The sequence below is a fragment of the Platichthys flesus genome, chromosome 23, assembly GCF_949316205.1.
Source record: "Platichthys flesus chromosome 23, fPlaFle2.1, whole genome shotgun sequence".
In the NCBI taxonomy this organism is placed as follows: Eukaryota; Metazoa; Chordata; class Actinopteri; order Pleuronectiformes; family Pleuronectidae; genus Platichthys; species Platichthys flesus.
Genome location: NC_084967.1, coordinates 8131023 through 8154568, shown reverse-complemented (window position 1 = coordinate 8154568; position 23546 = coordinate 8131023). Strand labels below are relative to the sequence as shown.

The following is a 23546-nucleotide window of genomic DNA, read 5'->3' as shown; positions in this document are numbered from 1 at the left end:
TGTGATTGACAGGAATGCTAATTCAGCTTTTAGGAGTTTGTTCTTCCCTCCTACTGAGGAGTCTTTAACCCTGAGATTGTCGTCGTCACAGCTACCAAAGCTTTTTTGGTTCCATATTTGGCTGTTGTCACTTTTCTCTTTCTCATGACATTTGCTGCTGTTTCTGGGACGCTGCGGTCCTTTGGGAGTTAAGGCAGTTGTTTCGCAACTTTCTATTTTTTAACAGAAACAACACATCACTGTGGCATTTTAAATGTGGGTTAATGTTGTTTCTACTGCAGGGAAAGTCATGTGAAGTTGATGGAATATAAATGGACTTTATGAAGAAAACTACTGCAGTACTTTTTAGGTGAAAAAATTACTTACTCTTTAACATGGATAGAAAGTTGAATAAAACTGCTTTCAGACAAGCACCTAACTCTAGATATCCTCCCAAAATTAGCAAGAGGTGCAGCCTTTGAGAAACTTCAGATACTGTAGATTCTCGCTTTCCTGACTTGATGAAATCTAAATGTTGCCGGTGTTTATCCTTAGTCACATATTTGCAAAGGTTCGGACTTATCTGAACCAAGCCCTTACTCATGCAGACATGTACATTATTGCGTTACGTCACTGATGTCACCGTCCCGTAGGTCCGGCCTGGGCGTTTACTGATTCATCCGTTCTGTTATGACAACATCCCTCATGTGAGAGAAAGAAAAAAAGAAACGGGAGGCTGATGGGGGGACGACATGAGGGGTAAGGAGAGGAAGAGGGGAAACTGTTGTTCACAAGCTGTAAAACCTCACATAAATCCAAGCAGCTTTAGCTCGGCTCACCACACATGTTGCAATTAACATGCAATAGCACGCTTCACCAGCCGACCTCAAAGGGCTGCGCTGTGATGTTAGGTAGCAAGGCATGTGGTCAGCCGTGGGTGTAAAGGTCGGCTGGGGCGAACACAGATGAAGCATGGAGCCGAGTTCATGGATGTCAGGTGGCGAGGAAAAGCTGTTCGGGAACTGATTCAAAAATTTGGAATACAAGAACATTTCTATCTCGGGTTTCATCACACTTAAATATGTAGTATAGTATCAAGTGTACTTTTCTTTTTGGGTGTTGCCTCTTTCCCTCAACCTGTCTCCTTCTACATCACTTAATACTTCTTGAACGACTTTGGCGTGGCCCCAGAGAACGGTCTGAACATGTTGCTCTCAATCAACTTTAAGCACATAAATACACAGTAGCTCTCCTGAACAATGGAGTCGTGTTGATGAATACATGGAGCCCGCACCCTTTACTTAATACACAATTATAAAAAGACATGTAATCCACTGCATGGCTGGTTGGATTTAGTTTCTTTTTTAAGGCAAAATATATTAGTGGAGAAAGAAGAACTAATACTGTAAGGGTTAAAACTTACCAGGCAGTCAGTGGATATTTAAAGTGCTGGTGCAATTTGTGCATATCTGTCATGTTAGCAGTATTCCAGAAGCAGTATCTTTAAAACCAGGCACCCTGAAGCTTTGTTCTCTGTTGAGTAGATTTGCTTTAGTCTCTTTAAGGAATAGTTCAACATTTCTGCTGTATCTTCATATTTAGCACACATATACAGTATAAGAGCTGTGTCAATTTCCCCATCTAATTCTTGCCAATAGAGCAAATTAGTGTATTTTGCACAACGTTGAATAACTCCGTTAGACTGGGAATGTGATATTTGTATTGAAATGTGCATCTCAGCAAAACGGAGCTCTGCTATTTTATTAAAACATGAACTATGATCTTTTAGGGCATCAGCACAAAATTCTGAAAAGTAGTTTTGACAAGAGATATGTTTTAACTTCAAGAAGAATGCGATTATTCGATTTAATGTGGTATTAAATTCCTTGTAGAAATATAAACTTTTAACGCGAGTGGTTGTTTTGCATGACAAAAATCACACCTATTCACCCCAGTCTGATGTGCTCCAGCACTAAGCAGACCAGTCGAAACTGTGGGCCAGGAGCAGTTTCTGTGTCTTTCTCTTATCCTCAGCCAAGCTGTTTCTCCAGACTACGTTTTTATCAGCTCGTGAAAACTGCAGCCACGATAAGAAGTATTAGTTGTTGCACAGCTGACAGGTCAGCTTGATAGGAGAGAAGGGGAAAAAAGCTCAGGACAAATCCACCAGGTTTGGTCACTGTGATGATTACAGTCCAATTTAAAGAATCGCTCACTTTGAAGTTTCAAACCGAGAAGCTAAATGGAGGAAGGGAAGAAACAGATGAAAGGTTAAAAGTTGGAATTTGGGGGAGAAAAAAAAGAAATGTCTCTCTTTTGTTTCCTTATTCAGTTTCTCTCCTGTTTTGTCCATCACAGGTTGGCGAAGAATGATGATGACGAAGAAGAGGCAGCTCGTGAGAGAAGGCGCAGGGCACGCCAGGAGAGGCTGAAGACCAGGGACGGCGAGGAGCCCAGTGGACAGCAAGACAGCCTGGTCATGACCAATAGCCACAGGTGACACACACACAGCATCACAAACTCTGTCTTAAATAAACATGTCGTCAGCAGCAAAGTGAGAAAATGAATGAACCAGTTAATTGCATTAATATCTTTGTCGATGCAATATCATTACGGTATTGGTACTAAAAGTTTGAAATATCCCAAAAAGTGTTTCTACACTGCAAAGGATCTGAACTATGGTTTGGTTTCAGCCGGACCGAGACTTTTGAGAATTTTTGTCCATTGGTACAGGTCATGGTCTGTAAAGCGTTAACATGTAGTGAATCAGCCCAGTTATGGTTGCTAAGCTGGCCAAATATTGTAATACTGTGAGGCGTTGCGTTCTGAAATAATATTGAAGTCAACAAGTTCAAGAGCTGAACCCCACTCCCTACCCAGTCCCAGCTGTCAATATAACAACCAACACATGATCTCATGTTCATCCATCAGAGACTCCTATAGGAAAAAAAGGGGCAAAATATCAATTTCTATGAATTTTAAGGCTATGAGATCAATAATTTTGGCAAGAGTGGAAGAGATGGTGGGTTGCTCTGACCTCTTGCAACACAGTCGATGCTTTGTGGCCATGAATGTTTCCCCTCTATGAGCTACGTACATCCTGGGCCGGTCAAACAACAAGGGGATTGTGCAGGAGGATGCTGAGGCAGGATTGTGTGCTGACTAGCCATTGTTGATTGTGTAGATGTAAGGATAATGTTTGCCAGACTTTTAGGTCACAATATTTGGGAGTTTGCCTTTGAGTCAGTCAGTCGGACAGACTGTCAACCACATTTTCTTAGTTGACAGATACTTGCACCAGTAATACGAGTGAAAATGTCAGAATTTATTTTCAGTCTTGACCATTAGTTTATATTTCACAGATATGGTGGAGCCTTGTCAATTAGGCCAAATGTCTGCTGCCATTTATAGCCACTCTGCAAACTTTGATTTCCTTTTAAGGTATTTATTTTAACCACAAAGAAAGTTGGCTAGGGATTTCGTGTTTTTTGACCATTTACTTCTTTGAGGGATCAGCGACCATTCAGTTTGGAGCCCATCAGCTATCATTTGACAATAAATCTGCCTCTCGGGGCAACGACCAGTATTTTGGGGCTTCCAGTATAAACAGCATATATCTAGGTCAAGACTCTCATCTTCTGTTTGTAGTATGGTGGTTTATTTTATGGGTCTTTCTCATCTTCATGGTAACATACAAATTGATGATGCACAAATTTCCACAGCTGACATCTCTTTCCTCAACACTTCCTCCTCCCTACAACACAGTGAATTGTTTGTTTCCTCTCCCTCCTCCTAGTGTGACAGAGACAGTGTCTGTGAGCAGTTCTTATGGAGGCGGTGGGGATGACGAGGACCAAGCCCTGCTGGACCGCATGGCCAAACGCGAGGAGAGACGGCAGAGGCGCATGCAAGAGGCGCTGGAGAGACAGAGGCAGGGGGACCCCGCTGAGACAGAGGACAACGGCAGCGTCGCCATGGAGAAAAACAATGAGGAGGAGGAGAGGTCCTCATCCTGTCGTAGGGGTCGTTACCGTGATAATAATGAGGAGGAAGAGGAGAAGACGTTCACGTACAGCTCCAGGAGAGACGAGAAGCAGCGAGAGGAGCCAAGAGAAGAAGAGGAGGCTGCTCCTGGGGGCGGAGAGGAAGCAGATGAGGGTGTGGATGAAGAGGAGGAGCAGGAAGTGGAAGTGGTGGAGGACAAACCGAGAAGGTCTTACCTGAGGGAACAGGTGAGTCATCTGCTCATACTCCATTTACTTAGGAAATTTGTTGTTTTTTTTGTATCTCACATATCGTGGGAATGTGATGCTTTTTTCTGTAGGAATCAGCTGAAGAGCCTAAAACTCAAAACAAGGTATGCACATGGATTTATCGACTTTGCCACCCGCAGTGTTGAGCTGATCACTGGACTTTTCTTTCAAAGAACTACTATAATCCCCTTTTCATAGGAACACACTGAAGAAGAAACGCATTCATTAGTAAGTGAGGCTTCAAATCAGGCCATGTCAGCAAATTCAGAGGCTGAGGAGGATGCAGTAGAATCAGGCGTGGAAGAAGAGGTACCAGAGGATGATAATGTAGATAATTCATCAGAGAATGAGCCTTTGACACCCATAAATGATACTGAAGAGGACAATGAGGTATCTGAGATACTGCACTCAGAGGATAATGAGGTATCATAAATGTGGTAAGAATTTCAGTAGAGGTGTCCTGCACAGCACAGAAACTCTCTCTGGGTAACTTCACTGTCCAAGTGCATCATTCAGGGATGTGATATTAAAAAAAATATTTTTTTGACTAAACCGCAAGAAATCCCTTAATAAGGCCACATAGTCGGCTTGTTGATGTGATTCATTCCCTGGGCCAGATGCTGAAATTACCCAGACACCTTGTTTCGTCACAGTGTGGTCTGCACCGTTTGAAAACTGGTGGTGACTGAGCCTTTGGTTTTTATGAGGTGTGGTTGCAGCCGTGTGGTAAGATTTTTTAATAAGGTTAATGCCTTGCTCCACAGAGTGGTCACACTCCTGCATGTCTTCCACCTCAGCTATGAGAGCAGCAACACTTCACATTGCACTGAGTCCACTCTGAGATCTGACTTCAGCAGATAAACGTAACCTACCCAGTAATAATCAGTGTGTGTATACTACAAGGAGATGTCATGTTATGTCTACACATGTTATAGTCATTCTTACCATACATGTAGTAGATGCCGACAAAGATATAAGCTAGAAAAGAAAACAATATCCAAGAGCTTCTGGCGTTAAGGGCCGGTGCTGGTGTCAATGTGCCGTAACAAAAACGTGTTATTTCCACATTGGAATTTCTATATCATGGCCTCTCAGATAACTACAAAGACCTGTTAGACCTCATGATGATCCTAGATGGCATCATCAGGAGGATAAGAGTTTATTCAGTGATACATATTAATAAAATACAGTATTATTTGTATGGCTTGGCCTGCAGTGTATACATTGAGCTTACACACTGCTGGAGACATTCCCATGTTAATCACCTGATAATCCGCTGTCAGCAGTAATTCTGGAGTGGACCCTGTTTGATGTGATGTTCTGTGTTATTTTGTTTGGGGATGTGCTCTCTGTCTTTTACATCCTGTGAGGTCACACGCTAGATCCCGCCCACTCAGCCCATCCACCAGTTGCATTTTCGATCCCTGTCTTTGTTTCTGTACAGGTGAATGAGAGGGGCGGGGCCAGGGAGGAGAGGGATGAGCAAAGGAAGCAGAACGGAGGGCTGCACGAGGACGAAGCTCCCAAACAACACAGGGAACCTGAGAGGACCCTGAGGTACAGACACAATGACATAAGCAAATGACTACCTACTTCTCACACTGAGGATCATTGTCAAGTATTCATTATGCAAGAAACTTTTCCCCCAGTATTCTCTGGCATTTTCAATGATTTTCCAATGGTTCTGGTACAAAATGCTAAGTTAAAATAGTTTAAACTGCTTATATTGATCACAGATATAGTGATCAACCGTTTATATAGATCAAAAAGCTTGGGACGGACTCATTCCCATACAAATGCTGTTTAATAATTTGGTTGTATTTATCAAGTTATCACTAATTCAGTGTTCATTTGGGGTATTTTTTAACCTGTTTGGACCAAAAAAAACTGTTTAATAGTTTGTAGCTGTCACATTTGCACTGGTTTCAATAAAGTCATGTTTTAAAACATATATAATTTCTGCAGTAACCTGATAGAACAGTGCCTCTCTCCACTTGTCCAGCTGTGGAAACCTTTTGCAGTAACTTAATATTGTCGACACAAAGGTCAGCTGAAAAGATCAAGTTACCAAACAAAGATCACTGTTTCTTTCCAAAATAAGACTCTCAGAAGTGCAAAGAAAAGACACATTAAAAAACAATAAATTTCACATCATTAAAACAGAAGAGAGAACATTTTAAAGTAAATATATCCCCCTTAAATTCACCTTATTAGTACTGGTGATTCTTAGTTTGGAATCGTGGAGAATTCTACATGTTTTTCTCTGCAATCCATTTTCTCAGCACTCCTTTGCATATGCTGAACTGGGGCAGTTTAGTCAGGCAGGCACTTATTTGTATTAGAGTCTGACACTTATTGTTTGTCACTCAGGTATTCCCTGAGGCATCGTGCAGAATAACTGAAGATCATTTCTGAATCAGTTTTTCAATCAAATGAGCTGTTGTTCAGCACTGAGGGGTAGCAGAGTATTGTGTGTTTTTGACATGGGTCAACTACAGTAAATTCCGTTTGAAACACTGAATGAAACCTCAGCTGAGCTGTTGCTTTAACTCTGCAAAGGTTACGGCTGGCGTTAGTGTTCTGTGTCTGTGTCGATTTGCCTGTCCTCCAGTGCATGTTTAAATATTCAGTTTGTATCACATGTCTGGTGTTGACCTGTCTGTCAACAAGCCTTGTGTCACGCCTGCACTGGTTTTCTCTCTGTTGTAATCTACCTCTGTGCTCTAATCTTTGGTTTAATGCTTCCGACCCAGTCGCGGAAGTGTACGCTCCACTGAGGTGTCCGTGGTGGATGATGAGCAGGACGACGACGACACTCGCCTGGAAGCGGAGCGCAAGCTAGAGGAGCTGAAGCGTCGCCGCGATGATGCAGAGAGTGAGGAGTTCGAGAGGATGAGGCAGAAGCAGCAGGAGGCCGAAGTTGAGCTGGAGGAGCTGAAGAGGAAGAGGGAGGACAGGAGGAAGGTGCTGGATGAGGAGGAGAAGCAGAAGAAGCAGGAGGAGGAAGACAGGAAAAACCGAGAGGAGGTAGGAAGAAGAGAGAGATATGATATGATGTTATTCAACTAATATAATCTGTTTCCATTTGATGCAGTTGAAAATAAAGTTAAATCCTCCAAGGTGTGTCTCCCATGACCATCGGTTACTGACAATGAAATGACTGACTACGGGACATTATGTGATATTCTGTTTATGTGCACATTTTTAAACAAATCCACATAGTGCTGGTTATGTACTCAAAGAGATTTGAGACCTCTGATTACAACAATTTAACACTTCATCCTGCTGTTAAGTCTTTCCAATAGCTTAATGGTTTAGCTTGCTAATGTTAGTGCCGTGTTTCTCCTCCATTAGAAAGAAGGGGGTATGGCTAGTTTTTTCTTGCGCCCCTTCATGGGTCCAGGTCCGAGACTGAACATTAAGATGGACGTAGCATCTCCACTTCCTCCCACTATCCAGACATGAAGCCAAAATGGCGCGTATAGGAACACTGCTGTGTTAAACCCATGACATCATTTTGATCCAGGTCCAGATGTGAAGAGGACACATAAACAGACTGTCAAATCTCAGAGCGACAAGAAGTCCTGTAAACTCAACATTTACATCGCATTGTTATTAGCATTACGATGCAAAGTACAGTTACTAACGTACAGAGTAATGTACAGGATAATGGGATCACAGATTGTGCCAAGAAACGACCAACAATAATGCGATTAGATGAATTTGATTACCGTAAAGATCTCAAAATTCTAAGAGCGCTATCACAGCTGGAAACTAAAAGCACTTTTCGGTGATTACTGCTTTGATGTAATAAGTAAAACAAAACAAATACCAAGGATGTACATGCTTTTGGACCTAAATTTATATCCCGAAGTCTTTATTCCACAGCCCACATACACGCTCATTTTTTCACAGATTTTGCGCACTACCTTCATGATGATTTAGTCTTTACACCAATTTGAGCTGAAGCCTATGCTTTACAACCAAACCAGAGCCTCAGTGACATTATCTCCCTATAGTTCACTGCTATCATGACTCAGCCTATGTGGTCCCCTCTCCTAACTCAGACATGTCAGTCCTTCTTCCTCCTCTTCCCTATGTATCTAGAACATGATAACCTCCCGCTCTCACCCTGCTTCATAATATTCCCCTTCAGCTGCTCATGCTTCCGCCCAGCGTTCTTACTATTAGCCAGACTGGTCGTCTTTGTTGATCTTGGCTCTGAATGTGGCAGCCCGTCTCTCACTATCAGCCGCTGTTCCTCTCCTCTTGTGTGATGTTAATGAGGCCTTTTGGTTTGTAATTAAAAGATGGCCCAGAGATACAGAGAGACTAATTAACCAAGACAAGGCTGTTGGAAAGGGCTGATATACTGCCAACCACCGACCCTCCTCTTAATACAGTACAAATGGTTGATACATTATTTTTTTTTTTGGGGGGGGGGGGGGGCTCTTGGAACTGTGCATTTCTCCAGCTTTCCAAATAGCATTTTGCTTCCTGAGACAGGCAATCCCCATAAATAAGAATTAGCTCAGGGATAACTTAATTAGTCCCTGACCTCCTTTATTGGATAAAGTAAGTAAATGAATTAGAAAATGGCATATATCTATTGTCTGGACCAGCTGCACTCTGGTTATCTATTCTTTTTGCCTTAAGAAAAAAATTAAGCATTGCTCCTAACTTAACATAATTTTAATGTTTTTCTGAGAAGAGTATCTGCTGAACCTCAGACTGTAAACACATCTCGCTCTCTCAGGAGGAGAAAAGGAAGATGAAGGAGGAGATTGAACGGAGGAGAGCAGAGGCGGCTGAGAAGAGACAGAAGGTGGAGGACATTGTGGACGGCGATGATAAACCCTTTAAGTGTGTCAGCCCCCGAGGCTCCTCCCTGAAGGTCAGTCCACCATTTTTTTTACCTCTGACCTCGACCAAGGAGTCTCCAACCAGTTTTAAGTTGCCATCTAACCATTTTCCTTCCCTGCCACAGCACATGTGCAGTTTATGATGATCATTGCGGCAGATTTGCTACTGGAAATTCTTGATTTCACACAGTAATGTCAGTTATGCCACCTGAATAAACAAAAGTCACTGGAAAAATGTATCAGCTGTAGCTAGCTGCTCTAGTGTGGCTAACATTAGCTCTGGAATAAAATAAATATTTTTGTGATATATATTATTATGTTATTTTGTGATAAGTGATGATCTTGTAAAAGTTTGAACTTTAACATGTTCTTGATGGCATTATACTTGCTTTAGTGGTAATAGACTGAGGATGTAGCCAACAAGCCCAAATTCCTCTGCTGGCGATTCCTCTGAACACAGCAGAGAACAGCATTGTTCTAGTTAATATTAATTTTAAAATAACCCTGTGTGTCCGCTTTGTTTACATACTTACACACAGTGTGTTTCACTTTCAATGTTTCAAGAGAAAGTGTTAAAAGGTGAGCACGAACACGGGGCTATCGAAGGTAGCTTTGGTTGTCACATTAAAAAAGTTACCTTCTAACATTCAAATGGGTAAAAAAACAATGTAACCTGTAGCTACACATGCTAACTTTAGCAGCTTACATTACAGCAGACAAATTCTTTTGTGTTGTTTTTGGCTTTGCAACATTCAAACTTTTAGAAAGTTCATTTTTATGTATTTGTATTTATCTTCCTGTGCTGCATTAGCATACCTTCCCAACACAGTTGTCAGTATAAAAGATCTTGCAAATCCCACTCAGCTGGCAGTGCAGCAAAGCTCCAGCTAAACATTACAAATATTTGGAGAGATTAAGTGCTAGATGACCCGCAACTGCCCCTCTCACCTCTTTTAGCTCTTTGCATGAATTGTTATCTGACTGAGATGAAGGAGAGTTCGTATTTGAAAAGAACTTCAATGCACTGTGAGAGAAATATTTGTAAGTCAGCTTCTGGCAAATTGGGCTGTTTACTTTAAAACTTTGCTGACTTGTTAACCTGTTTGTCACGAGAAATACATTGAAAAACCCACCCAGTGGAAACAACCCAGTGCATGCCCTCCCCAAGCTCGTCCAAAGTTAAATGCTTTTCATGGCAAAGGAACATTTAATAAACTCAAGTGTGAATAAATGTTTCCAGTGCCAAATCCCACATACTGAAAATCAAGGGGGATTTTCTGCTCGTGTAGAAAATCGAATTAGTGACAGTTAGGAGTGAGATTTCAGATTCCAGAGCTCAGCTCGAATGGTGTGTGAGACCTGATCGTACCAGAATCAAGTGCTTTGTTTGTTTATGGCCAGTTTTGAAATTAATGTTGTTCAACTGTATTTTCCCCCCAGACGCAGCTTTACTTTGTCATCATGTTCACTGTAGGTACAGCTGTGTGTGTGTGTGTATGTGTGTGTGCAACTGTCTGCTGCATAGTTCATACACTGCACACCACTGTGCATATGAATATTGGCTTTGCAGTGTGATACATTTTTGTTTTGTGGTGTAAGACTGTATTACATGGTCATAATACAGTTGGGCTACGTGTCGTTTCTTTTCCGACTTCGAATCCATTATTAGCTGCGACAACATCACTGGTATTAATTTCGACTGTGTGTGTGGGGGGGTGTTCGATCACATAACGTGGTCCTTGAGGCGCCTACTGAGCACAAACTACCACATAGGAGGTGTCTGTCTGCCTGTAAACAGATAATATGACCGTATTAGCATCATGAAACACAAATGAAGATGTATAGTTGAGATTAAAATGAAGCAGTGTCTAAGGCAGTGAAACTGAAGCAGAACATTGAGGTGGCAGCCTATAAACCAAAACAATGAGCTGAAAGACACTACAAAAGGTCCATAGCACTGATGTGAAATGGATAGTTTGGTAACTGTTGGTTTGTGCAGCTTTATAATATGTTTTTATTCTCACAGCACACGATTATTTCATGAAATAAAAGGAATGCCCAGAGAGGGATTCATATCTATCTTATATATGTTGCTAGGGCCATGTAAACACTACAGAGCTGCAGATAGATCTGCTTTTCCATTTTTGTCACATATATCAGATTTATGTGCTGAGAGAATTTCATGCCCAGTCAATTTAATATCACGGCAAACATATATTTGTTTTCCTCATTGACCGTTGTGTGTTTTTTGCCTGACAACTGCCATCTTATGGCACTTGTTATACTAACACAAGGAGAATTATGCCCTCGCTATCAGCAATCACTGCCCGGAGGAACACACAGTCCCAGGAGCTCGCCTTCATGTTATCAGCAGTAAACCAGCATAACCCTGCTCCACACGACAGATAAAGTACAGTGTTCTGTGCTGGAGAAGGATGGAGAGACAGAATGAAGGACAGACTGCGGGGATGCAGAGACGTGATTATGGTTAACAGGATTACTGTAACTGCGTTCGGATGGCTACAGCTCTTTAAAATGCATTGGAGAATGGGGAATTTCCTGTCGGGGAGTATTTTAGGAACTCCCACAGTCGGTAGCAGCAGAGCGCAAGGTCCTTTTATTTCACAGAGAGAGAGGGGAGAGAGCTCATTCTTCCATTCCTTCTTTTGTCTGTTTAAAGTTTTTTCTTTTTTTTTGCGAGCGTCTGAGGAGAGCATATGTGGCCCCCTTGTTTAGCCTGTTTGTTGTATATCATAAACAACCCTCTGGCATTTCCACAGTCCAAAGACAGGGAAAAACATGTTGTGTGTGTGTGTGTGTGTGTGTGTGTGTGTGTGTGTGTGTGTGTGTGTGTCTGTGTGGTGTGCATGCACAGAGGATACAATTAGTTACATTTTGTGATCCTGATGCAACTTATTGAGCTTATGAAACAAAATTAAATATCCACTATTAAACTAATACAATCTGACGTAGTTAAATGGTTATTGACAAGAGGGCTTAATACTATTTAGTGTAAGTTATGAATGTTGAAAGGACCTGTAATTATTTAGAACAGAACCATGTGTGTGTCTTTGTATCGACCCATAAACTTCAGTTACAAATGAAACTCCTCATACGAACAATAAAGAAACAATAGAGACATGGAAATCAAAAGGAGGGTTTGGTTTAACATCTGTTTTGAGGTTGCTGAAGAGTGAAGGAATAATATTGTGTTGCAGTGATGTATGCACGAGTGGAACATCACTGCCATATTTATAACCCAGGGGCTTTCTAACCCTTCTCTGCAGATCGGAGAGAGGGCGGAGTTCCTGAACAAGTCAGCACAGAAAAGGTAAACCCCTAACCCCACAACTGAAGCATCATGTTGTGTCTCAATGATTTTTTATTTGAGCGTGAAACCCAGAAGTGAGCACATACAAGCTGCCTCATTCTTGTATGTGCTGTATTCTAACTGTTTGCTTTTGCCCAGCAGCACAGTGAAGGCAGCTCATTCTCCTATGGTGTCCAAGATAGACAACAGGCTGGAGCAGTACACCTCAGCTGCTCAGGTTCGCTTAGATTCCACTTCTTTTTTTTTTTTATTGTCGAGGCCCTACACAACACCAGTGTATGTCAAACATCAGCAAAATAAAAAAAAACATCTTCTAGGAAAACACATCAGTAAGAAGAAAACAATCTTGATGTCTAAGGTTTTAAAACTTTAAAATTTAATTTAAATAGTCTCAAGTATTTTTCCATTATGTTAGTTATGGAATAATTGTGAGTGTGATTGTAACAAATATGCCCAGTACTCTTGTTTCAGGCTGTATACTAAAATGGACCTTTTACCTTTTTAACTGGTTAATATACACCTCTAACCATCCAAACTATTCATCTAATCAAAGTTGACTTAAATAATTTTTTAAGGATGGCAGGGAAGTCCTGACAGATATCTGATAGAAATACATTTTATAAAACAAGTATATTCAAGCTCTTGATTAAATTATCCTGGGCCAGATCATCCCTGGAAAATAAGAGAATGTCCTTCTCTTATTTTCTTGTTTTCTAAGTGGCATAAAGAGTAATTTGAAATCAGGTTTGAGCATTAAGACTCACACATATTTCCAACTATTATATGATAGATAATCAACTTATTGGAGTCATTCTGGGCCTAAAATTTGCCCACTAATACCCAGCCTCTGTCCTATTACCACTGATTACAGAACAGTCATTCAGAACTGGCACGTCATGTGTCTCCCTCATACTTTGTCTTCCCTTTTTCCTCTGTCATGTTTCTCTCCCTACTGTTCACCAGTTTTAACCCACCACCTTGTCTCTGCAGAGAGAGAACAAGGAGTCTCGATCCCCTCGCTCCGGAGCGGTTGATCTGCCCATGGTCACTGACAGCATACGAAACATCAAGAGCATGTGGGAGAGAGGCAGCGTGTTCAGCTCACCCGGGGGCGGCGGGAACACGTTCAAGGTAAAAGTCAGGGTGGGTGGAGGAAAGTTGATGAAACTTTGTGTGTGTCACTGGAGCAAAGAGAGAGAGAGGAAAGAGACCAATTCATTGGCACTTCCTGCTCGGCCCTGTTGCAGATGACGACCAGGCCTAGCTGACCTTTGACTCTGTTCAAACAGGAAGCAGCTGTGATGAAGACAGGCGTGGCGGGCCGCATCAACGACTGGCTGAATAAAACCCCTGAGGGCGGCAAAACACCAGGAGGAAGGCCAGCGGTAGGTCGTCACTGTAGCAACCCCTGCAGCTACTACTAACAAGAACTGTACAATGACTGTATGTAAAACTGGTCAACGCGACTCCACTTCCTCTCACTGTTTAAGAATGAGGCCAAAGAATTCTCGATACGGGCGCTGCCACCTTGTGCTGTTGACGTCATGTGGAACCAGTGTCTGCACAGTAGTGATTAGGAAGTGGAAGTTAAGATCCTGCGGATACACACTGCTGACCAATTACAAGTCTTAGCCGTCAATCACGATGGCTTACCCCATTTTCATTAGAATCAAATGACTAGATGATTTTTATGTGATCATAATCACAAACATCATGGTGATAAGAACGACCTAAACTGACAGAAACCATCTTTCAGAAAGATTGAATTGACTTGTACTATGACTTTTTATTTTGCTCCATGTCCCCGCCAATAATGTTGAGGAATAAGGGGTTCTATCAAGCTTTAGTGGCTTTATGTGATGTGAAGTTGAGTTGAGTGAAGACAGAACTTGACACATTCATTAATGTTCATTTAAAATGCTCACTTTTATTATTATATGATGATGCTGAACATCTTTTATAATATTTTTTAAACGATGAAGTGGAAGCTGGTGGAGAATGTCCTTGTGTATATTAGTGAGACTATATGTCTGGCACCACCTGGTGGCTCCTGATTAAAACAGCAGAGCTTTTAAAAATACCTACATAAAGGGCATTTGGATGTTTTAAGTCAGGCAACAGTAAATAATGGCGCTTAAGGATTTTATCTGCAGTTTTCCATGAGTTTATTTCTCTCATGCTCTTGTATAAAGCTCCATATACGTGCTTCAGTGATATTCATCCAAATATTTATGAGAGAGCTTTCCATGCAGCACATCATGAATACAAATATTTACAAAAGAGGTTCCAAGAAGTGATAGTGTCTGTCAACATTTGCTCTCACGCCTAAACTTCCCGTCATTCCTTCCCTGCCCATCTCAGGTTTCATCTCACTGATATGATGGTATTCTGTCTCCCTCTCACAGGACCTGAAGCCTGTGGATGTCACCAACAAGAGGAGTCTATGGGAAAATAAAGGTGGCTCTCCAACCAAGGTAATTATTTTTCATTTTATAAAGTGGGAAAGTTCATTTAGAATAACATGTCTGTAGTTTGTAATTGGTTTGTGGCCTGGGAAGGATTTTTTGATGGTTTTTCACAAGAAGATACTTTGTTAAAGAAATTATGTAATATTGAAATAATAACGTTTAATTATTTGAATTGGTGTGGCAGTAACAATGGCTCGTGTTTGTTTTTGTCTTAAAGAACTCTGATAGCTAGTTGACCTCAGCATTAAATCTGGACTAAGCCTGAAGAGGTAAAGTCGTATTTGATCAATGTTTCTTCAGAGTCGCTGATCACACAGTGACCTCACACTCTGCTGTCACACTGTCGACCTTAATGCTCTCTGACGTCGGCAGGGCTGAGCTCTGTTCTGCTGTGGATGGACACATCTGCTTATCTAATAAAGTTTATATAATACATACATAGTAGAGCGCAACAGTAATCGCCCACTTTTTCTCCATTGATGCTTTAGTGTTTTAAGCCTTTTAAGACTGAAAGCGTGACACATCCCAGAAACCATTGCAAATGATCCCTTTCAAATTACTTCCGCTGCACTTCTTAGATTTTACCTTTTTTATAATAGTTTTATCTCCACAGATTTGTGGCTTCTACAGCTTGTGGGAAGCCTACGTCGGAGGGTTAAAATATGATTGCTGATAACCAAAATCTGTATTCAGATAATGAATGGGACTTTTACATCCAGAGCCACACTGTTGAGCTCTATGATAATAGATGTCTAAGTGTTTCAATCCTAAATGAGATATTGGCAATGCACTTCCAAATCTCTTCTGTGCAGACACTGGTACATCAACAGCAAAAGATGGCAGTGCCTGTACCCAGATCCTTCAGACACATTTTTGACAAAATATAACAAATCAGTTTTATTGAAGTTAACACTGTCACAGCTCCTCAAACACTAAAGTCACGACATCTTCTGAGTGTCAAATAAAAGGAACAGAATGAACTGATCAACAGAGCCAGAGTGAAGCCATATCCAGAGAAGGATTATGTTCTTGGCTCTATTAACATTCATAACTTGCTATAGCAGACTCAACAAAATCCAGAAGATTACAGTTCAGTATAAATTCTGCCGTAATAATATTAAACAGTGTGCCTGATGTCCCACAGCAGGCTGAGTGCTTCTCACAAATGGCTGTATCACATCACTGCTCCTTCCTCTGACAACCACAAATCACTGCTCTCTGTCCAGCTTCACTTGACTTTTTATTGCCCTGATGTTTACAGCGCTCTTTACAAGTCGGGCTCAGTGCTGAGTTCGCAAAGGCACTTTGACAGCTATGAATCACTGTCATCACCTCGCCTTTTCAAACAAGTCTGACCGGATGTAAATACATTCCAAATGTTGATTTCTGTGTATAAAAGAAACCAAGAAGAAAGAGCCCCTCAATTGAAGTGAAACTCCGCATTGTGAAATAGAGCATGACAAGGAAATCCTACCTACCCACGTTTAGAAGAATAAAAACTTTCCTCCCTACTCTGATGGTTTCTGCAGCCAACAGCTGCTGAGCAGGCCGGGGGCTGTGGTCCGCTGCAGCGGGTAGCGGGTAGCGGGGTTGGAGGGCACCAGGCCGTGGTCTGCACTGACGTAAAAAGGGGCCTGAACAGGAAAGGTGGCGGGTAGCAACCGTGTCATTAGCTAACCATGCTATGCTGTGATGTCAGGGAAGGGAAGAGAGCAGGATGACGATCTGTGATTGGAATCGGGATAAATTCGAGAGTCTGCATAGGTGGAAATGTTAGACTGCTCGCGGCTTTGACTGGCAGCTTTGCAGGTATGTTTGTCTGGCTAAATATATCTCTGCTGCTTTATGACTTCCTGTCTTCGTGTGTTGCAGGTGGCAGGCAGAGGGGACACCAAATCAGTCGCCAACGGTGAGTTTTTATAAGGCACCAGAAAGTATTGGCTCATAACTGCAGAGCTTGTAAATTTGTGTGCAAGCAACGATATAAATGCGTGGGCAGGCATGTGAGCGTGAACCCTCCGTTGTCGGTTAAACTTGTGGCTCTGCAGTGTCAACACAGAGGCTCACATTATCACACTGGTCTGACGGAAAGGACTCAGAATGGAGACGGGGTGAGGCTCAAAATTCCTTTATACAAAAGTTCAGTAGACAAAAAATCAGTCCAAGAGAGAAATTGTAAGTCAAGCAGGATCAGAGGTCACGCATGATTTAACTGGAGCACTGAACTCAAATGTGTCAAGATAAACAGGCAAAACTAGTGAGAAACTCAGTAGTTTAATACTAAAAGAGACAAGACATGGGGACACAGGGGGAACAGGAAGAGAAGTAGCCTGTAACAAGACAAGATGTGAGTTTCATAATAAAACAAGAAAACACCATAAAAAGGCAACTGAACTAAAGCGAGAGGTGAAATACAATTTGTGGAAATGTGTCTAAGCCAACTGATTGGGGGAAGCTACTGTTGTCATGACTAGAGTTCCAATCATAGATTTAAATAAGTTATTGTGTCCACAAACCAATAACTGATCTTGTCATATCCTCCCCTGCGTCTTTTACATGCTGCTATTTGGCCTTTTGCTTGCTAGGATACCACTTAAACATTGCTTGCTATTTTAAAAATTACATCTGAGTGCAGCCTCCTCCTCCTATTGCCCCCCCTCCACACGCACACACACCATTTTCACCTCTGTAAACCCACTCAACAGCCATCTCGACGCCACTCAAACCTTGCAGCTCTTCCACTCTTGTGCACATCCACTTGTGCTGCGCCCTGCCTCTCTCCATTCCAGAGCCGCTGCCCCTGCCAGGCCAGTTTGTCACATTAATAGCTGGTATGTTGGAGATTAGCACAGCATCACAGTCTGACTCAGAGGATGACAAGAGGCTTTGTAAAGATTTTGTGTTTTTGCCAGTCGTTGGCTGCAGGACCTTACAGACATTTGACACCAAACCTGGACCACATGCAAGTTCACAGAGACACACGCTCCACATGCTCGGCTGGGATAGAGAGCCGCCAAGTTTGGTGTAGATAAAAATCGAACCCTCACTAAAATTAGAATGATTTCAAGTGATGTGGAGTAGTATTACGCTGCACAATATTATATCACTAAAGCACAATTTGATCTGCTCCAAGTTTGCATCAGGAAACCGATGAAGTATGAAGTGATGAGGCTCGTTTTGATATTTGGGTTTGGACCATGAAAAGTTTCACAGAGTCGTAGTTCTCATTATTATTGTAGAACCCTAAACACGTCCACACAATGCTACCCTGGTGTCATGACTGCCGACTCACGAGGGCTTTGCTTGCTAGCGTCCTTCATTATCTTAGTAAAGCATAACATAATGCATTATTACATGTTGACTTTATTGATAGGTCAAGAGGTCATCCCAAATAGGTCAAGATGACAATGATCACCCTCTGCTGGATCAGGAGATAAAATACTCCAGATGGTGTGAAGCGCTTTAAGACTGTGTATTTGGAGATGGAACAGATCATAGTCCTTTGAAGAAATATCTGAAAATGGGTAAATGCTGCTGCCATTTCCTCAATCTCTCAGAGGAGCAGCGCTGTAGCCTGAAAACTCGGAAAGCACAAACCTTCAAAGCACCATTTTAAATACATTCAATACTTCTTGAGAAATGCAACCAACAAACAAGTTAGAGCAGTACATTTATTGATATGACTTGTGGAGAGATACTATTTCACAAGAGTTTTGAGTTTTTTCTAACAAGTTGCGTACAGTCTAAGTTTCCCTGGAGCCGGCATCAAATATCCTGTAAACTGCATTTTGACTGCAGTTAACTGCCTGACTCACTGTGGCGTCTGCCTCTTGCTTTGACCCTTTGTGTCTGAGGGTCCTTGTCCTTAGCCAACACCTGTCTGCAGACTTAGTCCAGCTTCTGATAGATTTGATCTGTGTCTCTCACCAGGGATGGGGCACTAATGTCTTGAAGAAGCCACTAACTCTGGGGACCACGACAATCCAAGACGCTTCCTTTGACTTTGTCTTAAGAACCAAATAATGACCACACGCCCAAGAGGGGACCCCAAGAGAACAGAGGGACAGGAGAGATGCTGTCCGAGCACTGTACTGAAACAACATCAAATTTTTGTACGGTTGCCACAAATAGTGCCTTTGCACAATGATTTTATTTTTTTGCTTTCTAAAAGAAACAAAATGCTGTGAAATTTGGACATTTGTAATTACTGTTACTAATTACTTTATACAATTCAGCCAGGAAGAAGGAAAACTAATTAAATTTAGATTTATCTTGTTTGTACTCCACGCCAACAGTTTTGATAAGAGACAGAATGGATGAGATAAACGTTTCCACATTCACAAGAGATGGGTGAAATCAGTTCTCTCCCTCACACGGATCCTTTTCCATCTCTCTTTTTTTTAATTTATATTTAAAGCAAAAGCTTCACACATTGCTATTTTATTCAACGTTCACCAGTTCAGGATAGAAATATAAGCACTTATAGAATTTAGCTGATTTCACTTTTTATTTTGTCTTACCAATAGTGCAGCAATGGTCTGAGTAATATATGTTAGCACATGTGATGTTTTGAATATGACCTATCATACTGTATCGTATATAACATCTTTATACTCAAAAACAAAAGCTATTGTTTGCTTTTTTTTGTATCCAGATACTATTCACCAACGGGCAATTCACTTTGGAGGTGATAGGAGTGTTGAATATTCAGAAGGCCATTACGACTCTTATTATCCTTTATGTCATTTTATTTATGTTTTAATGTGTTTTGTTCTTTTCTATTTCTAGCTGTTTTTGTAGCTTTTGTACCTGTTTGATCACTTTAAAAATCTTCAGACATTCCTCTCTTGAAAAGCAGGTGCTCCAAGTGCCGCCGCTGCTTGAAAGACGCAGGTTTTATAATGTGGGAAATCGTCAAACCACTTTTTTTTTTAATACTTTTTTGCCTCTAGTCTGTGCAAACTTCTCTGCTCAGCAATCATTTTCTAATTTAGGGCATGCAAAGTAAAATTATGGTGCCTAAGCATTTAGCAAGACACAAGTACAGTACAAGGATATTTACCACTATGTAACTCTTCTGGCCCTTATGATTGCAGTGACAGCTGAGGTACAGTACATAAAAGCCTCCAAGCAACTCAGTACGAAATTAAGACTGGATTTCATGTTTATTTTTCACTGACGTGGTCTTACAGCAGCGTGTTCCCTTTCAATAGTTGTGCGGCAGAAGCTTTGACAAGCGTATGAATGGTTTGCCCGGGCATTAAATTGATCCATGTTACTGCTCAAAAGTCTGACAATCACATTCCATGGCTCCTAAAAAGAGCAGGGGAGCTTGACCAAAATATTTTAAAGCGTGATTTAATGTGACATTTATTTTTTTGTTTTAGTACAGTGGTTTCATAATGCCGTATTGTTTTTTTTTTCTACAACCTTGTATGTTTATGTTTTTTTATGCTTTTATTTCCATGTTTAACCAGACACTTTGTTGTTTGTGTAGCGCTAAGCCTATGCAAAACACACTATCTGTAGTCTCTCTGAACACTCCCAATGTCATACAAGTGGGCAGTTTCCAACTGGATGGATGTTTTAAACATTGTACCCTTTTACTCAACAACAGCAATAAAGACTTGAGGTATTCCACATTGTTCTGTTTCATGATCTGTCTCCACATTATACACTGTGTTTACCTTAGACTGTTTGTAAAGATGGACGACACATCTCCACTTCCTCCCGCTATCCAGAAACAAAGCCAAAATATCCTGGAGACGAAGGCTGCCCTCTTGCAGCCATGACGTCTTTCAGAGCCAGAGTCTGCGAACTATCAATCGGGGGATGGAGGCATGCACTTGTGTCCAATCACAAGTGTCAACTGTCAATAATGATGTTCAAACCCTTTTTAGAGCATAAAATCACAAATTAAAACCAGAGTTGCTGAAAAAATTTGCACTTTAGCTTATAGCGGCCTAAAATGAATGAACCATCTTTAAGATAAATCTGTTGATGTGTATTTTCCATCTTAATTTGGCTCATGTCCCATCCACTAACATAGAGGAGGCCTTCAATGGAAGCCGGTCGATATGCATTTTCTTCACTTTTGGGAGCCGTCACATTGATCATTATTACAAAGGGTCTTTGGTGTTGAAATAATAGGTGAATATATAAATGAAAGATTTTGTAATATTAAATGAATTATAAAGAGTTAACACATAAATAGTGTTCTTAGATAAACAATTGAATTACATTGTTAAAATAATAATTTTCCTTTAACTTCTACTTGCCTCTAGAGGACAATTAAAGAACTACGCGCTTTTTTGCACTTCCGCATTGGCTTCCTCTCTCGGCACCGGAAGTTGCGGTCACTGCGCCACCGTGCTAATGAGACAGGTGAGACACGCTAGCACTAGCTGAGTTAGGTCATAGCTGCTAAGTTAATTATATTGCGGCTCCCTGAAGTCCTGCTAGCTCATGTTATGAGATATAAGTAGCATTAGCTTGTTAGCTAGTGTTACCTTGCTGCTAGCAACCAACAGGAGGTGAACTTTTAGAAATGGACACTTCTATAAAAAGTCAAATTTAACAGTAAGGAATTCTTTGCATTGTGCTGCTTTATGAGCAGAAATGTAAAAATGTAAACATTTTATCTTTAGCTTTTTAGCTAGTGTGACTTGCTGCTGTCAACCAAATGGAGGTGAAGTATAAAGCTTTGGAATTCTTTCTTCAATATCTTGATTATTCAACAACATTATCATTCATTGTGTTGCTTGTTTATATGTTTTGACTTTCCTCGTGACGTTTTTATAGTCGAACAAATCAAAAGCATTTTCATTGTTTCCTGAATGTGAGCATTGGCTGATAATCTCCTCACGGCTCTGTGGACTTGTAAATGTAATATGTTTTTGTTTGGGCGTTTTATCACCATCAAGCAGACTCCACAGCAGCACTGAATATTTGATGGTTGATGGGAAAAAGTTTTGCATAAATTTACAATCTCCAAACCCTCGCACTGCTTTCTGCTACTTCTCATGTTGTTCTTCAGCAGCACAGAGCCGCCCAGTGCGGATGTTTTTTTATTTTTTTAGAAACTGAAATAAACGATAAACAAGGAAACAACAAAACTTCACAAGATCAATTTTATTTTCTGGCCTAAAGGTCATTTGAAGTGGAAACAAGTTGTGAGTCCAATTTCAGGCCCGGAATGAAGCAGATTACGCGGAGCACTGGAAGGCAGCATTCCTCTCCAGGTACAACTCATCTCTCTGACCCCACCAGTAGAAGTGACAACCCCAACCAGTCAGAGAAGAGATATGTGGTCACATGACGGCCAAGGCTGTGTTAACTATGCTTCCTGGTGGGTTGGATGATTGAACCTGTGTCTGTCTGGATGTGAGGATAAGACCTGACCTTACTGGTAATCCCATCTCTTCCTCTGGGAAACACAAGGAGGTAAGAACATGACCTCTGGGCACATAGCTGCAAAACCCTTACAACTCAATGCATGTCATTGAATTTGCATCAATGTAAAGTTGATATATTTTGTATTTTTTATGACATTTTACAGAAACTTGAGTTTACAGATTTGACTTGAGTCAAATCTGTAAAACCTCTCAGCATGAACTAAGAACTTGCTGCCACTCATACAAAGCCTTGAATGCTGAATGAAATTGGCTTAGACGTTGCCTAAGTAGCCTCTTTAAGATTTTATGATAGCTTTTTGTGTGATGTATCCTGATCCGAGGGGTGCATATGCTGGTGAAGAAGGTGCTAAGCTCGCCCCTGAGGCTGTCGTGTTTCTAGCATGCTTCGGGGTTTGACTTTAATGCCGCCTAATGCCAGAAACCAGCACCCGCAACATTCCTGCCACTGTCAGACTCTGTGTAATTCCATCTTTTCAGCCAGACGGGGACTGACCACATGCATTAAAGCAAATGCATGCTTAATACCCCGGCCATGACAGCCCTGTGAATTCTTTCTGGGTTTTCCAGGCAGTGCTTTCCCTCAGCCATCTGGTATTTGTCTTTCTCCTCCTCCTCCGCCCTCCCCAGTCTCGCTCTCTTTCTCTTCACATTTCTCATTCTTTTTCTTTCAACGTCAGCTGCTCAATCTGATGAAACAAGTAACAACCACGCTGGGACGCCAAGCGCCACATCGTTTGAATTGGAGTAGAGATGTAGTCGAATTTTAACAGAAGCATGACTTCTTTTTTTTACTGTAAACCATATGCAGGGAAGGTGTTAATATGCCATGCAGAGATTGAATGTGCAGCTGGGCCTTTGAAACTGGTTGGAAAGACAGAACTGCAGCCAAGCAGCAGGAGGAGAAGGGTTGGATGCCACGTGTGGAACCACTTTTCATATCCCAACATCACCCTGTAAATGTATGCATCAAACATGTTACTGCTAGTACCAACAAAAAAAAAAGCACTGGACTTGTCTCTGTGATGAGGGAGATGTTTAAGAAATAGGACAAACCCCTGAAAGACAAAACATGTTCCCCATGTCAACCGCAATGACAGAAATAGCCTATGAATGTGCCCCCCCCCCCATTACTGTATAAATGCTGAGGTGAGCTCAACCTATTGTCTGGAGGAGCAACTCAACACCTGTTCAAAAGAATGCTCTATTATTCTTAAAAATAGACCCCTGCTCTCCCCTCC

The 23546-nt window shown here is 41.4% G+C and overlaps 1 protein-coding gene across 5 annotated transcripts in view; it reads left to right on the top strand.

The window, feature by feature from the left end:
- cald1a (caldesmon 1a) overlaps positions 1 to 20535 on the top strand; it is a 51819-nt gene extending 31284 nt beyond the window's left edge. For 2 of the 5 annotated variants that reach the window (XM_062382697.1, XM_062382696.1), the window contains exons 3-16: positions 2338 to 2475; positions 3776 to 4211; positions 4304 to 4336; positions 4431 to 4541; positions 5677 to 5789; positions 6986 to 7259; positions 8989 to 9126; positions 12382 to 12425; positions 12564 to 12642; positions 13416 to 13556; positions 13715 to 13810; positions 14831 to 14899; positions 16766 to 16802; positions 18824 to 20535. In XM_062382697.1, coding sequence (XP_062238681.1) covers positions 2338 to 2475; positions 3776 to 4211; positions 4304 to 4336; positions 4431 to 4541; positions 5677 to 5789; positions 6986 to 7259; positions 8989 to 9126; positions 12382 to 12425; positions 12564 to 12642; positions 13416 to 13556; positions 13715 to 13810; positions 14831 to 14899; positions 16766 to 16802; positions 18824 to 18837 — 1723 coding nt within the window. In that variant the 3' untranslated portion in view covers positions 18838 to 20535. Of the gene's footprint in view, positions 1 to 2337; positions 2476 to 3775; positions 4212 to 4303; positions 4337 to 4430; positions 4542 to 5676; positions 5790 to 6985; positions 7260 to 8988; positions 9127 to 12381; positions 12426 to 12563; positions 12643 to 13415; positions 13557 to 13714; positions 13811 to 14830; positions 14900 to 15110; positions 15163 to 16765; positions 16803 to 18823 lie in introns of all 5 variants that reach the window. The other 3 variants (XR_009920092.1, XM_062382698.1, XM_062382699.1) reach the window with 3 other exon arrangements.
- Positions 20536 to 23546: the final 3011 nt, after the last annotated feature.